At 39.0% G+C, this 15839-nt stretch overlaps 1 protein-coding gene across 3 annotated transcripts in view; it reads right to left on the bottom strand.

The window, feature by feature from the left end:
* The window catches only part of top3b (DNA topoisomerase III beta), a 57097-nt gene that overhangs the window by 10218 nt on the left and 31040 nt on the right, over positions 1-15839 (bottom strand). For 2 of the 3 annotated variants that reach the window (XM_044195594.1, XM_044195595.1), the window contains exons 11-15: positions 11930-12076; positions 11071-11244; positions 10088-10216; positions 9690-9839; positions 6247-6347 (exon numbers count right to left, since the gene is read on the bottom strand). In XM_044195594.1, coding sequence (XP_044051529.1) covers positions 6247-6347; positions 9690-9839; positions 10088-10216; positions 11071-11244; positions 11930-12076 — 701 coding nt within the window. The remainder of the gene's footprint in view (positions 1-6246; positions 6348-9689; positions 9840-10087; positions 10217-11070; positions 11245-11929; positions 12077-15839) is intronic. The other variant, XM_044195596.1, reaches the window with a different exon arrangement.

The following is a 15839-nucleotide window of genomic DNA, read 5'->3' as shown; positions in this document are numbered from 1 at the left end:
TAACAGGAGCACAAATTAAGTTAATGACAAGCTGTTAACTCTGTAAGGACAACCACAGGCGGAGTGACCGGCTTCCTCTGATCTCTACAAGCGGTCACTGCACAGCAGAAGACGCTTCTACAACGGAACAACAATTCTTCCCAGTTTGGCTCATAACAGACTGACCGCCAGCTAACAACAGCACCAAAGCCACCTCTTTCCCTCCCACGGACAGGTAACATAACAACTGGGCATAGCATAGAGTAACAGTGTACTTGGCAAAGCACAGGACTGTTAAGTTAATGATGTACATGTATTAATGTGTTTTTCTGAGGTTTTGTTGTTGTGACGTATTTCTCTGTTAGCATGCGGCTACCAAATTAACCTAAGTTGATGTCAGTTTGTTCTGCTCCACACAGAGAGTCTTTGCATGCTAACTAACTTCTTTTAACTTGGCAACGTTATCCTAAACAGATCATACACATACACCTCTAGTTTGGCCTTTAAAGACAAGCACACACACACACACTGCAGAAAATAACTTTAAAGCTCCCGCTTCACACGTTCTTTTGTTTCTGACCACGTGGGTTCATGCTTGTGCATGCAAGATATACGGAGGCAGAACAAAAAAACATACATACAGTGGTGTGAAAAAGTGTTTGCCCCCTTCCTGATTTCTTTGCATGTTTGTCACACTTAAATGTTTCAGATCATCAAACAAATTTAAATATTAGTCAAAGATAACAAGTAAACACCAAATGCAGTTTTTAAATGAAGGTTGTTATTATTAAGGGGAAACAAAATCCAAACCTACATGGCCCTGTGTGAAATAGTGATTGCCCCTGTTATAACCTAATAACTGGTTGGGCCACCCTTAGCAGCAACAACTGCAATCAAGCGTTTGCGATAACTTCTGAGTCTTTTACAGTGCTGTGGAGGACTTTTGGCCCACTCATCTATGCAGAATTGTTGTAATTCAGCTACATTGGAGGGTTTTCGAGCATGAACTGCCTTTTTAAAGGTCATGCCACAGCATCTCAATAGGATTCAGGTCAGGACTTTGGCTAGGCCACTCCAAAGTCTTCATTTTGTTCTTCTTCAGCCATTCAGAGGTGGACTTCCTGGTGTGTTTTGGATCATTGTCCTGGTGCATAACCCAAGTTCGCTTCAGCTTGAGGTCACGAACAGATGACCGGACATTCTCCTTCAGGAGTTTTTGATAGACAGCAGAATTCATGGTTCCATTTATCACAGCAAGTCTTCCAGGTCCTGAAGCAGCAAAACTATCTATCTATCACACTACCACCACCACATTTTACTGTTAGTATGATCTTTTTCTGAAATGCGGTGTTACTTTTACGCCAGATGTAATGGGACACACACCTTCCAAAAAGTTCAGCTTTTATCTGTCCACAGAGTATCTTCCCAAAAGTCTTGGGGAACATCAAGATGTTTTCTGGGAAAAATGAGACGAGCCTTAATGTTCTTTTTGCTCAGCAGTGGTTTTCGTCTTGGAACTCTGCCATGCATGAACACTGACCTTAATTGAGGTAAGTGAGGCCTGCAGTTCTTTGGATGTTGTGGGGTCGCAAAAGACCCCACAACAACATGAGTCGTCGCTGCTCTCTTGGGGTAATTTTGGTCGGCCGGCCACTCCTGGGAAGGTTCACCACTGTTCCATGTTTTCGCCATTTGTGGATAATGGCTCTCACTGTGGTTTGCTGGAGTCCCAAAGCTTCAGAAATGGCTTTATAATCTTTTTCCAGACTGAGAGATAGATCTCAATTACTTTCTTTCTCATTTGTTCCTGAATTTCTTTGGATCTCAGCATGATGTCTAGCTTTTGAAGTTCTCTTGGTCTACTTCACTTTGTCAGGCAGGTCCTATTTAAGTGATTTCTTGATTGAGAACAGGTGTGGCAGTAATCAGGCCTGGGTGTGGCTAGAGAAATTGAACTCAGGTGTGATAAACCACAGTTAAGTTATGTTATAACAGGGGCAATCACTATTTCACACAGGGCCATGTAGGTTAGGATTTTGTTTTCCCTTAATAATAACAACCTTCATTTAAAAACTGTATTTTGTGTTTACTTGTGTTATCTTTGACTAATATTTAAATCTGTTTGATGATCTGAAACATTTAAGTGTGACAAACATGCAAAAAAAAAAAAAAAAAAAAATCAGGAAGGGGGCAAACACTTTCACACCACTGTACATTCCTTTTGGTGCGCACCCAGACAGGTGCGCGCACACACACCCTTTGTTCTGTAGTTTAGTGTATTTAGAGTTAGTCTTCATATTGTGTGTTTTTGCTTTATCTGTTAAATAAATGCCTGTGTATAATTATGCTGGTTTCTTTAATTGTTGCACAAGAGTGAGTAATTTGCCAACCTCTTCTATGTTGAACTCCAAATCCTTCGACCTACTATCTATAAATGGTAATTTATGATTATCTTTGATAATTCTGATAATAATTAATAATTAATTGATCGTACCTACACAAGTGGGTGCCCCCCTTTAAACATTGCAAATCCCAACAGAAGGCTGTTATTATCATCTATTTTAAAAGTGTGCCTTGAAGCTATAGTTATTTGCAGTATAATACAGCATGCACACTAAATTAGAACAGTAGTTATACTGTTGATCACTTATACTGTTGGTGACGATATCATCCTGTATGCATGTAGGGCCTTTTTCACTATGGGAACTTAACGATCCAAAACCTGGAGCCTTCCATGCCCTGAACTTTGAATGACTTGTAAGGCTTTGGTTCTAGGTTCTGCCTTGTGTTTCCATTTCGTTTTACAAAGCAGAATGTTTGAATATACATCATTAAAAAGGCCAGAACAGGACAAATGTTGTCCTTTTTATGCACTCTTTGGTAGGCCAGCGCACTTGTGCAACAGACAACAATGCAAAGATGGTGCTAATATTGATTTTCACGTCTTTCATGTAATGACTTTTAACATCGGTATCATTAAATTAATGGAAGGGCCCCACCTGCAGCAGAAGGTCGACAGAATGGAGCAGAGAGTGAACAAGAGATGGTCACCACTGCTGACCATCTCTCCAGAGCAGGCTGCTTCAGGACAGGTCAGCTGACGCGAAGGACACACCAGCAGCTTCCGGTTCCACTCTCTTTCTGCTCCATACCATCAAACCAGCCTGCAGCTTGATTCTCTCCTCAATCAGAAATTAAGTACAGCTGCTGGAGAACAGAGATGGATGCAGCACAATCATTTTTGAGCTATTTTTTTCTTTTAAAATAAAATAAAATATAGCAATATAGTGTTTTGTCACACTGCCCTGTTATGTAGTGGAAAAATTGCTCACTTTTAAAAATGTTACATGAATTGAAAATACCAACGGCACCTAAACATTATTGGGAAATGTTGTTATACCAGTAGCATACTCCCCCACACTGTGCAAGCAATCAGTTTGCAGTTTACACAGACAAATGAATAACAAAGGAGCAAAACACACATGTTGAAATATTCTAAATCACAATATTGCCTTTATATTGAAACAGGCTTCCTCACAGTGCTAATCTAAACACGTCCTGTGTTATTAATTCCTTATTGCTTCTGCAAGCGAGCTGTTGCATTCTATGCCACCGGACTTACCTGGAACGTGGATTTAGTACCACACGCTATGCAGTGCTTAAATTTTGTTACAGGAACTCGTCCCCAAAGTGGGCCGAGTACAGTGGAAACAAAAGCAGTTCCCGTGACAATGGCTACACTTTAGATTCAGGGGTTGTTCAGTTACCATAGTGGAAAAGGCCTAATTGGCTCTATGGCAAACTTGGCCTTCTCTGCGTCACCTATTGACGACCACCAAACCTCCATTATTATTTTTATTATCTTGATTTATTATTATTTTGCAGTTATACAGTTTTTAAATAAATCAAAATTGGCTAAAGCTATTTTAACCAAATTTGGTGCACATGTTCAGATGCTAGCTCTGAGCTTGACTGCAGGGGGCGCCAAATGTTTAAAAAGTTTCTCTCTCATAATTGACTGCACCTTTTTTCTTTCTGAAAATAAGATGACATGATCTATGGTCATGTCCCAGTCAGCAGGTGAAATTTGGTTTTGATTGATCAAAGTTGGCTGGGTTTGTAAGCTAGTAATCAAAATATTTAGCAATACAGCAATCAAAACTTGAGAAAATTGTCAGAAATCACCAGAAGGTCCTAGAGACATCATATTTTTTGCAACATATCTTGCAATATGTTAAGAACTATATTTATACTCTAAAATCTCCTAAAGGATTTGTTAAAATATTACCAAAATTGATTCACATTTTGTTAAGATTCTAGAGATGAAATGTAAAAAGTTCTGACATATGTACAAATTGAGCATGCAGTGACAATAAATGTCGTTGTGTAATATGTACTGTACAAACAACATGTCCTAACTTGCCAAATGTGTGATCACATTTCATGAAAATATCAGACAGCATTTCTGTGTTATAATCGTGTAATTTCTTTGAGGGTTTTATTTGTAAATTTGAAACTTTGGTGAATATTTAAACCTTCCACCTGCATTCATTCTCACAGACCTCCGTTGTATTTATAATTCAGTCTGTGAAAACAAAAGTATGGAGCCACACTGGGGTAAGCTGAAAAAAAAAAAAAAAAAGAGCCATATGTAAACCCTGCTACTGCAAGTTCACCGGTTCAAATACAGCTTGGGAGCCTTGGTGTGGGCATCCTCCTTTTTTTCTCCACTATCTCACACATGGTGACTCTTGTGCTTTAAAAGTTGTATAATGCATATATGTCAAAACAATGTGCTTGGACCATGCTTGTGGCTATATTTAAATTGATGCTTGTTCTAAACTCCAAAAAGACTACATTTATGCATTTCACAAGAGCTCAAACAACTGATGTTCCTACTTTGACCCATCCCCAGAGGAAATCTTATCGATACAGTTTAACATTATACATACTTAAAGGTCCAATGTGTACCTTTAGGATGAGCCATTGGCAGAAATTGAGTATGTTTTAATTAGTGTATAATCACCTGAAAATAAGAATTGTTGTGTTTTCATCACCTTAGAATAAGCCGTTTTTATCTACATAGGTCCCCTTCCATGGAGGTCGCCATGTTGCACCGCCATGTTTCCATGTTTAGTAGCCCAGAACAGACAAATCAAACACTGGCTCTAGATAGGGCCATTTGCACTTTTTGTGAGTTTCGCAGCCACTGTAGTTTCTACTACATACTTGGAAGGGGAGGGTGATGTGAGTGGTATTCAAATGGTTGCAAACTCTAATTTCACTGCTAGATGCTACTAAATCATACACACTGGACCTTTAAGAATTTGGTTAAATAGCAGTTTGTCCTACAAAACTTAGAGTAACGAGCTTGTTTTTCCTTTAGTAACAGAGAAAAACATTATATAGTACAGTATAATATACATTGCACCACCATGTGACTCCCAGTAGTTACATGTCCTGGACTACTAATATAAACTTTAATGACTGACATCAATAAAGTCCCTTGAAACCGTAATGAGGCCAAACCAACCAAACGTACATCCTCAGTGCACATGGCGCAATCTAAACACGTGAGTTCCCTGTCTTACGTAGCACCCAGAGGACTTCATACAAGGATTACCTTGTGGTTTCCGCCATAACACGCCACTTAATAGTCACAAGCAACCCACTATGCATATATTCCGATACAATGACATTGACCAAAAGATCTGCAGCCTCATGACTCATTCATGAATTTAAAAGTGGTTCTGTCGTCAGGTGGAAATGGTAATAAAAGGAGCATGTCAGCTTTAGCATTTTAAAGCTCTTTATTTGAGCTGAACTTTGAAGGCCAGAGCTCAAAAGGAACATAAATACTGCCTTGATGATTCAGAAGTAGAAACTTAAGTGTAACAACACACAAAGGGTTTGAGGGGGGACTAAAGAAGCACGTGATTGTGATGTGTATGCAAGGTTGCTGATCAATTTCTTGGCTGGATTACAAAACTTACTTTCCAACATTTTGGAGCAGTCTCAAGTTGGTTCAGTGTTTGTTGTCTCTACAATTATCACAATTGAAGAAAAAACCCTACAAGTGAAATCCAAATATATATCAAAAGGCAGAACTTCAAGATACCCCTTTCCTTTTATTCCACCTAATGACATTTTTAGCTGCTTAACAGTGGAGACCAGTGCTATATAAGGAAGTGACAGGCAATGCAACAATACATGTGTTGCAATCTGCTATCTTCAAATTCTAACAGTAGTTTTGACTGTTCTGCTGACCTGGATGTACTTCATGAAGCGGTGGCACTTGCCACAGCGGGACAGGGGCTTTCCAGTAGCAGCAATGGGTGAAAAGGAGACTTCCATCAGCTCATCCATACCTGTAAAACACAACAGATACTGTGGGCTGGAGTTGCATAGGAATGAACCAAACTGTAACATATGTCAAATAATATTTCCCTTGGTTTATTTAGCACTTCAAATGTGCTATCAATTCCATTAGAACTTTAACCCTTTGCTGTATCTCCCATTGATGGCCTTAATTAAATTAGCATGGGAATAAAACCTTGGGAAAGTTGGCATACCTCTGCTGGAGAAGCCAGTATGCAATTCATCAATTATGAGATCCTTTTTAAAAGGACTCCAAGCAGAATGTTTAGACTCAAACTGAGAGATCATGATTTATGGTGGTGCTGCAATAAAGAGGTTGGTACAATGGTACACATGGTCTATGATAAGGTAAAAAATGTATTGGAAAAATCTTTTGTAAATGAGTTGTTTAATGTGTCCTTGATTAAGAATCCATTCGTATGTATGTTGGGTATTATACCTGAGAATCTACAGATACGTGTAGAATCATTGCAAACCAATGAAAATCTTATACCTTCATCATTTGAGTAGGGCTGAACTAATGATTATTTTCATTATCAATTCATCTACAGATTATTTTCTTGATTAATCATTTGATCTATAAAACAGCAGGAAGCACTGAAAAATGCATCACAATTTTCTAAAGCTTAAGGACTTTATCAAATTGTTGCTCGTTTTCTCTGACCAACAGTCTCAAACCCAAAGATATTTAATATATCATAATGTAAGACAAAGAAAAGCCGCAAATTTTCCCATTTGAGAAGCTGAAACTGTCAGATGTTTGGCATTTTTTTCTCACTGAATGACTTAAACGATTAAATCGATTATCAAAATAGACAGGTGACAAATTAAAGGAAAAACCTGAATAAATAAGTGGAGAAACATAACATGCTTCCACACAGGTGCACTGCATTGTACAATTAAGCAATTAACATCCAGTCATGCTCTGTGGCATGTACTAAAATGCTGAGTAGTTGATTCTGATTTTGTATAAAGATAACAAGAGGAAAAGATCTAAGTAACTTTGAGACCAGAGTTGAGACCAGGAGGCAGAGTTGCAGTCTTTTACGCTTCTCTGCACTTCCAGAGCAGTTTCACACCTGAACGACGCTCGACTCAATTGCCCCTCTAAAAAAAGAAGATAAAAAAGAAGGTTGGCTCCATGGTACAACCCCCAAACCCCGCAAATTAAAGCAAACATCGCAAAAACTTGAAAGAAAATGGCGTTCCACCAACCTGGAAGAATCTTGTTTAGTCTAGCAAGATAGTCTTAAAACATATAGGAAAGCCCTCCGTAATACTAGAGCAGCCGACTACACATCATTAATAGAGGAAAAAAAGAACAATGCCAGGTTTCTTTTCAGCACTGTAGTCAGGCTGACGGCAAGTCACAGCTTCACTGACCGTTGTAATCCTAGATCCCTCAGTAGTAACAACTTCATGAGCTTCTTTAATGATAAAATTCTAATTATTAGAGACAAAATTAATCAAGTCCTACCTTCAACCAGCAACAATTTATCCTTAAAGACAGAAATCCTAGAAACAGCTGTAAAACCTGATGTATATTTAGCCTGCTTTTCTCCCACCAGCCTCCAACTAACTCAACCTGTCTCTTAGATCCCATCCTAACTAGACAAATGGCATTCTAATTGCATCAGACAATGGACTTGTCTCTGTACTTGTCTTGTTAGATCTTAGTGCTGCATTCAACCCCACTGACCATCACATCCTATTACAGAGACTGGAATATTTAACTGGCATTAAAGGAACCACACTAATCTGGTTTAAATCCCATCTATCAGATCGATTTCAGTTTGTACATGTTAATGATGAGTCCTCCATGCACACCAAAGTTAGTCACGGAGTTCCACAAAGTTCTGTGCTTGGACCGATTCTATTTACCTTATATATGCTTCCTTTAGGCATTATTATTAGGAAACACCCCATAAACTTTCATTGTTATACGGATGATACCCAATTATATCTATCGAGATGAATCTAATCAGTTAGCCAAACTTCAAGCAAGCATTAGCAACATAAAAACCTAGATGACCTAGATGCAATTTTCTGAAGTTAAACTCTGACAAATCTGAAGTTATTGTACACCTCCGAGACATGTTATCTAAAGATACAGTTACTCTACATGGCATTGCCCTGTCCTCCGGCACCACCATAAGGAACCTCAGAGTTATCTTTGATCAGGATATATCCTTTAACTCCCACAAAAACTTCAAGGACTGCCTTCTTTCACCTACATAACATTGCAAAAAATCAGGCACATCGTGTGTCAAAACGATGCAGAAAAACTAGTCCATGCATTTGTTACTTCTAGGCTGGATTATTGCAATTCCTTATTATCAGGTTTCCCAAGTAAGTCCTTTAAGAGTCTCCAGAATGCTGCGGCACATGACAAGAACTAGGTAAAGCGATCATATTTCTCCAATATTAGCTTCTCTGCACTGGCTCCCTGTAAAATCCAGAATATAATTTAAAATCCTTCTCCTCACCTACAAATCTCTTAATGCTCAGGCACCCTCATATCTTAAAGAGCTCATAGTAGCCTATTACACGACTAGAACACTGCAATCTCAGAATGCAGGGCTACTTGTGGTTCCTTGAGCCTCCAAAAGTAGAATGGGAGCCAGAGCCTGCAGCTATCAAGCTCCTCTCCTGTGGAACCAGATCCCAGTTTGGGTTCGGGAGGCAGACATCATCTCCATACTTAAGAGTAGGCTTAAGACTTTCCTCTTTGATAAAGCTTATAGTTAGGGCTGGCTTGGGTGAGTCCTGACGGGAAACTTCCCATGATGCACCTATCTCCTCCTCTCCCTCTCCATGCATTTCTGCCTTTGGACCTGTAGAGTCTGGATCTATGATTGCAAGCCACCTACTACCCCCATGTTCCAACTCAACACCCGCTGCTACAATTATTATTATTAGTCTTCTTATTGTTACTATTATTATTTTATTAATATAAATATTACCACTACCATTATAAAATTCTATGTGGAATTTGCATTGTGCTACTGTATGCTCTCCTTCCTCCTGCGCTCTCTCTCTCAACCCAATCGGCAGCAGCAGATGGCATTTTACCAGTACTACCTGTGCCGTGACAATAGCAAGTCATGAATGAGTTGTATTTATAGTCTCAGGATGCCAGGACCTGTTTTGAAAACATTGGAGCCCATTCAAGTGGCTGCATTAACAACAGATAGTGACTGTGAAGTTGTCTCAACTTGTATTAGATGTTTTGTGATGTTTTTATTTAACACATAACACAATGTTCCCCTTTTTGCAGACAATCTCTTAAAGGAGCTTGTGACACTGTGCTCCTGTGGCTGCAGTAAGCTTACTGGTGATGGAATCCACAAAGTAGTGAAACTTCCTCTTGAAGATATCCAGCGTGTGCTGCAGGACCTGCTGGTAGTTGGCCTTACCCAGTGCGATAAGGTTCAGCTGCTTCTCCACAGCACTGCGTATGGTGGGCAGCACCAGCTCTGCATCTGCAAAGCACACACACAGCCAATCAAAAAACCATTCACAAATTTCAATTCTCACTAATAATGTGGCTCATGTATTTTAATGAACTGGACCATTCTGTCTGGTCCCATGTCCCAAAGGGCTGATTATATGGGACTATCTGCATCAGTTGAAATAGTGTCCAAAGATGACTCAGCAATGTTCTAGAAGGCTGCAATCAATGAACAGCAACAAATCCCTAAGAGAAGATACAATAATATAAGGCAATGACCTGTCTTGTAGTAGCCATGTACCAGGACAATACCAAGGTTGGTTGGCTTCAACTTGCGCCCATTCTCTACTGTCACATAATTCCTCTGGCAGATGTTGTTGATGTGGACAGGGATGCTGGCATCAGTACCTGGATGGCGGAGGACAGAAGCCAACATGTATAAAACAGCAGATGTATGCTGTCATGCAGGTCCTCTTAAAAATGTAGTGCTTAATAAAGACCAGCATTAAGTAGTGAGTAATGACTATTGACTAGTTTTTAATTAGTGTAAGTGACCAAGAGAGTTCTTTTGGGGTTTTTTTGCATTTTGAGTCCAAGTAGGACCCGAGCAAAACGTACAAAGATATCCTGACCACATAACATTGTAATATTTTACATATTAAGTAATTAAGACACAGCTTGGTAGAAAAGGTTTCAGTCATAGTCATCTGGACACTGTTTTCAGAATCAAGATGTTTCGGCTCCCATCTGGAAGTCATTCTCAATTGTGAAAAATGGTCTGAGAACTCAGAAATTAAGCTACTCTGTGTTACTTAAGCCCTGCCCTCAGGAAGGAGTCTTCCTGAGTTTCTGCTGTTTACCCTGCCTAGTTTCACCTGAAACTGACCTAATTTTGTTTCCATGATGGCCCAGTAATCAGTAATCAGGCCTATTGTTTTCTGGCTGCATTGAGTCTGGTTCTGTCCAAGGTTTCTGCCCTCTTAAAGGAAGTTTTTCCTTGCCACTGTCGTCAAATGCTTGCTCATGGTGGGATTTGTTGGGTCTCTGTAATTAATATTATAAAGAGTACGGTCTAGACCTGCTCTATAGGAAAGGTGTAATGAGATAACTTCTGTTATGAATTGACGCTATATAAATAAAATTGAATTGAATTGAATAGCAACACCTTGAGACTTGAGGCCCACACTCTGCACAGACTGCTTCCTTTCTTACAAATAGTAAATTTCAGTTATAAGATATAAACAGGCAGTGCTGAGGTATACCAATGCCATGTTTCTCCATGAGGGTGATGAGTTCAGCCTCAGTCAGGTAGTCCGGGGGGCTGGTCTGCTTTTCCAACAGCTTGATCTCGTCTACTGTGAACGTGTCTCCACGCTCACAAGCTGGCATGGCCTCTTCCAGAGGGATGCCCTGCCACGGCATCACTACTGTGTAACCTGCGAATAGAATATACACGTAGTAAGGATTGGGTTGCACCAGCTATTTGTAAATCAATCACTAAGTTTGCATGACTACTAACTAGTTTTAAATTAGTTATTTATTAAATCAGGTTTCACCATCAAAACGTAAGGAATGCCAGTAGAACTGTCCAAAACAATCAACTATGTAAACCGGAAGTCACTGTAGCATCACAAGTTGTTTTAGGAGGGTCAATTAGCAAAACTCTATTGGCATAATGTTTGAGCTGTACACTCACTACTTTACACTGTAGCAAAGTGTCATTTCTTCAGTGTTGTCACATGAAAAGATATAATAAAATATTTACAAAAATGTGAGGGGTGTACTCACTTCTGTGAGAGTACACCCCTGTGTACTGTATGTTGTGTTATTGTTTTGAAATGTTATTTAAAATCTTCTCTGTTTACATTACAACAGCACTTTATCAAATGTTGGGTCAGGCATGTCTACCATAATATCTCTTTTTCTCTTCCCTCTAAAAGCTGTGCAACAGTACACCTGGTAACAACTAATTTCTATGTAAGAACTAGTTTGTGTGGTGCACAGTTTTAATTGAGTCATTTGTAAATCTCCACTTAGTAAACATTTCTGTTATAACCAGACCAAGTTTGAACGTATGCAGAGTTGGTGCAACTGGCTTAATGTGTGACCAGCTGGTTTTACCTGGTGATATCAGAGTTTTGCCACTACATGAGAAGGCCTCTGTGCCAATGTTGAAGTCTATGGTGGTCTGTAGGTACTTGCAGTCCTGACTGACAGTGGCAATGAAATGCCGTGTGATGTACTCGTATAGCCGCCAGCCATCACTTCCTGTGAAAAAGCAGAAGAGGATGAACCTGGTTTAGAGGCTGAAGATGAAGGGGTCCATGTAAGAATCTAAAGATCGGGGTGCGTTGTTGTCCAATACAGTCGAAAAGCCAAATTGTTTATAGTTGTTGCAGTTTTGCTGCAATAACTACAACAAAGTCTTGATTACCTGTTGTAAATGCATGTTATTTTTTTGTTAGTTTTCATAAGTAGTGTTGCCGAGCTTTGTTAAAATAAAATATTGTCAACTCTGAACATCTGTAACGTTAGCTTAGCTAACTTAGGTTTATGTTTTATCAAGAAGACTGAAACATCAGGTGTTAATATCTAACTAACACCAATTAGCTGAAAAGAAAAACAAAAATGAAAAGAACAGCAAAAATCACCACAGCCAAAAGAAGTGTTGTTTTAAGTGTAGTTTTAACATTTAAATGAAGTTCAATGACAGCCGAACGCTTTGACTGCTGTAACGTTATTTTGTGTGTTTTAGCCGCAACCGCCTCAACAAAGCAGGGCTGCTAACAGTTAATATAGCTAACTGATTTGTTAGCTTGCCAACTAGACTGCTCCCATAGATATATACACATAGATACTGCATCCGGCTTGTGAGATACGTCCATGCCACTTGCAGCGGGGTTCTGGACTGTTTAAATAGAAGAAAATGCCAGACTTTCATGCTGCTTTTGGATGTTCTAAGGAAAGAAATGCCAAAACCAAGCAACAGAGTATAACATTTCTAAACTCTCAATTCTTATAAATCAAGACTGAAGACTTTTCTGTTTCCCACTGCCTTTAAATAAATCAAATTTTGATTAATTTCTTGTACTGAACTATAACTTTTACTCTCCTGTTTTATCTTGTTTTTATTTTCTATTTAACTCTTTTTAAATGTCTTTTTATATTGCCCTATGCTTTATGTATAGCACTTTGAATTATCTTGTTGTTGAAATGTGCTATACAAATAAACTTAAACTTAACTAAATTATCTACTTTGAAGTGTTTGTTTACAACTGTCTCATGGTGCTAATGTGACATACAGTAACTTATGTGCCTGAATTGTAGCCACAAAAGTATATTAGAAGTGACAAAAAAAAGGGAGTCGGGGAGGTGCCCAGATGTAGGACAGAGCAGATGTGCGAGAAGTTGCTCCTGAACAAATTACTTTTAGTACTTTAAAAAACACGTTTCTCGTTTCATCTTGATCCCACACTTGCCTAACGCAATTGTCACTCATACAACTGCAGACTTATGGCAAAAAAAACCCTGAAGAAGTCAATGCCTGAGATTCCAAGAGCTACAGGTCTCTCGGAAAGTTTGGGAAACACAGCCGCCGATAAGGAACCTATTTCAGCCTCCCTTCTAATCAACGAACTTAACAAGCTCAGAACAAGCCTCTCAACTGAAGTGACAACTGCTCAAGCTTCACTTCATGCAATCTGTCTTACTTCAGACAACCACGGGCGAACTCTCACTGAGTTAGCGACTGAAAACTCTTACCTTAAGGTGTCACAACATTCGTATCGTTGCTGTGCCTGAAAGTGCGGACCAACATCTGTTTGTTTCCGAGCTCCTGATGGAAGTGATGGGAAACAGCATTTTCGAGAAGCCCCCGGTGCTAGACTGAGCGCACAGGTCTCTGCACCTGAAGCTTGCACTCTTGGCCACTGCAGTGGCCAAGGGTGATAACAGCCCGCTTCCATCGATTCCAGGATAACGAACGCGTGATGCGCTGGTTTATGGAGAGCCATTTCATTCAAAACCTCACCCAAACTGTACACCACTTATCCAGTTAATAGACACCACCTACCCAGTCATCCTGCGTCGCCACCCAATTGGACCTTGTGCACGCCATCCAGCTGGATAGCTCTGATAATGAAGTCAGGTCAGGTGACGTAGTATAAAGCGCGACAAACTACAGGAAGACATGCTGGATGAATGGGTTGAACACAGGGCTGACCCAGAAGGCTAAGGTTCGATTCTTGTCTTTGCAAATTTTTACAATTATTATTTTTAGACTCTATTTTTTAAGTTTTCAGTCACCGTTTGGTTGGGTCTCACTCAGGAGTTTGCCATTCAACTGAGTTTACTAAATCATCTGTCTGGTAGCATACAAAACGTTTTTGGCCATGGCCGGAAAAAACATTTAGAACACCAACAAACATGGATTTAAGCAGAATATTTCATTAGATAAAAACATGTGAATTTTGGAAATTATTACATCTAAATTTTTTTATAATACATTTTGTCTTTGGGCCTTTACAACACTCTGGATTCTTTAGAAAATGCTTGGATCACATGGAAAATGTTCAGCATGGATGTTACGCGCTGGTAATCTCCATCAGCTGTGCCGGTGAGTCGGTGACATGATGCTACTACGTGTGAAGTTCCCGGACGTAGTAGTTAAATCTGTCCTTGGAAAAAAAAAATTTCAGCAGATCTTTACATACAAAACATATGAAGAGTTTCTAAAATATGATGGGGTTTTTTGTACAGCTGAAATGATTAGTCGATTAATTAATTAGTTGATTGACAGATTTTGATGGTTTAATTAGCTTCACAAATGTGAAGATTTGCTGCTTTTCTTTTTGATTATTTTAATAATGTATTGTTAATAATGTTGAGGTTTAGACTGTTGGTTGGACAAAACAGGCACTGTGAAGGTGTCACTTTGGGCTCTGGGTCATTGTGACAGCATTTCTCACTATTTTCAAATTTTTTACTAACCAAACAATCAATCAACTAATGGAGAAAATAATCAGCAGATTAATCGATAATGAACATAATCAGTAGTTAATCCTGCTTTTACATTAATGCATGAGTAATAATAATCTAATCATATAATATATAAGAGTATAACAGTCACAGGGGACATTTATCTTTTCTGCTTTGAGTACTTTTACTCAACTTTAATACTTTAGTACTTTTAATACATTAAGTACATTTTCCTTATTATATTTGCATACTTTTTAGAAAAATTTTCATTGCAGGACTTTTACTTAATTTTTTAATTCAATTCAATTTTATTTAAATAGTGCCAGTTGATAACAGAAGTTATCTCATTGCACTTTTCAAATAGAGCAAGTCTAGATTGTACTCGTTATAATATTATTTACAGAGACCCAACAATTCCCACCATGATGAAGCACTTGGTGACAGTGGCAAGGAAAAACTTATTTTAAACAGGCAGAAACATCGAGCAGAACCAGACTCATGGTGGGTGGCCATCTGCCTTGAACAGTTGGGTTGAGAGACAGAGTGAGAGCAGGAGGAAAGGTGGTGTCCAGCAAACGATGTGGGTTTTGTAGATAATTGGCAGAATTTTTGGGGAAGACCTAGTGTGATTAGGAGAGATTGCATTCATCCAACTTTTGATGGAGCAGCTCTCATATCTAGAAATCTGATTGAGTTTATTAGTGGACCTAAATCATGACAACTAAGAGTTGAGACCAGGAGGCAGAGTTGCAGTCCTACACGCTTCTCTGTGCTTCCAGAGCAGTTACCCACCCAAAACTCCTTAGTGACGGTGTCTGCCCCCGACCACTTAAATTAATAAAACCAAAAGTTAACAGAAGAGGAGTTATACATAAAAACCTAAACGAAAACGTGGAAATAGCACAACAAAATAGGAGAATTAAATGTGGACTCTTAAACATCAGATCTCTGTCATCTAAAGCTGTACTAGTGAACAATTTAATATCCAATAATACCTATTACTGGACTACACGCCATTAGGCAAAAACTCCTACTCTAGATGTCTATCTGATAG

Source organism: Siniperca chuatsi, linkage group LG5 (assembly GCF_020085105.1).
Source record: "Siniperca chuatsi isolate FFG_IHB_CAS linkage group LG5, ASM2008510v1, whole genome shotgun sequence".
Lineage (NCBI taxonomy): Eukaryota > Metazoa > Chordata > Actinopteri > Centrarchiformes > Sinipercidae > Siniperca > Siniperca chuatsi.
The sequence above is the reverse complement of the archived record's forward strand: the minus strand, read 5'-3'. Positions and strand labels throughout refer to the sequence as shown.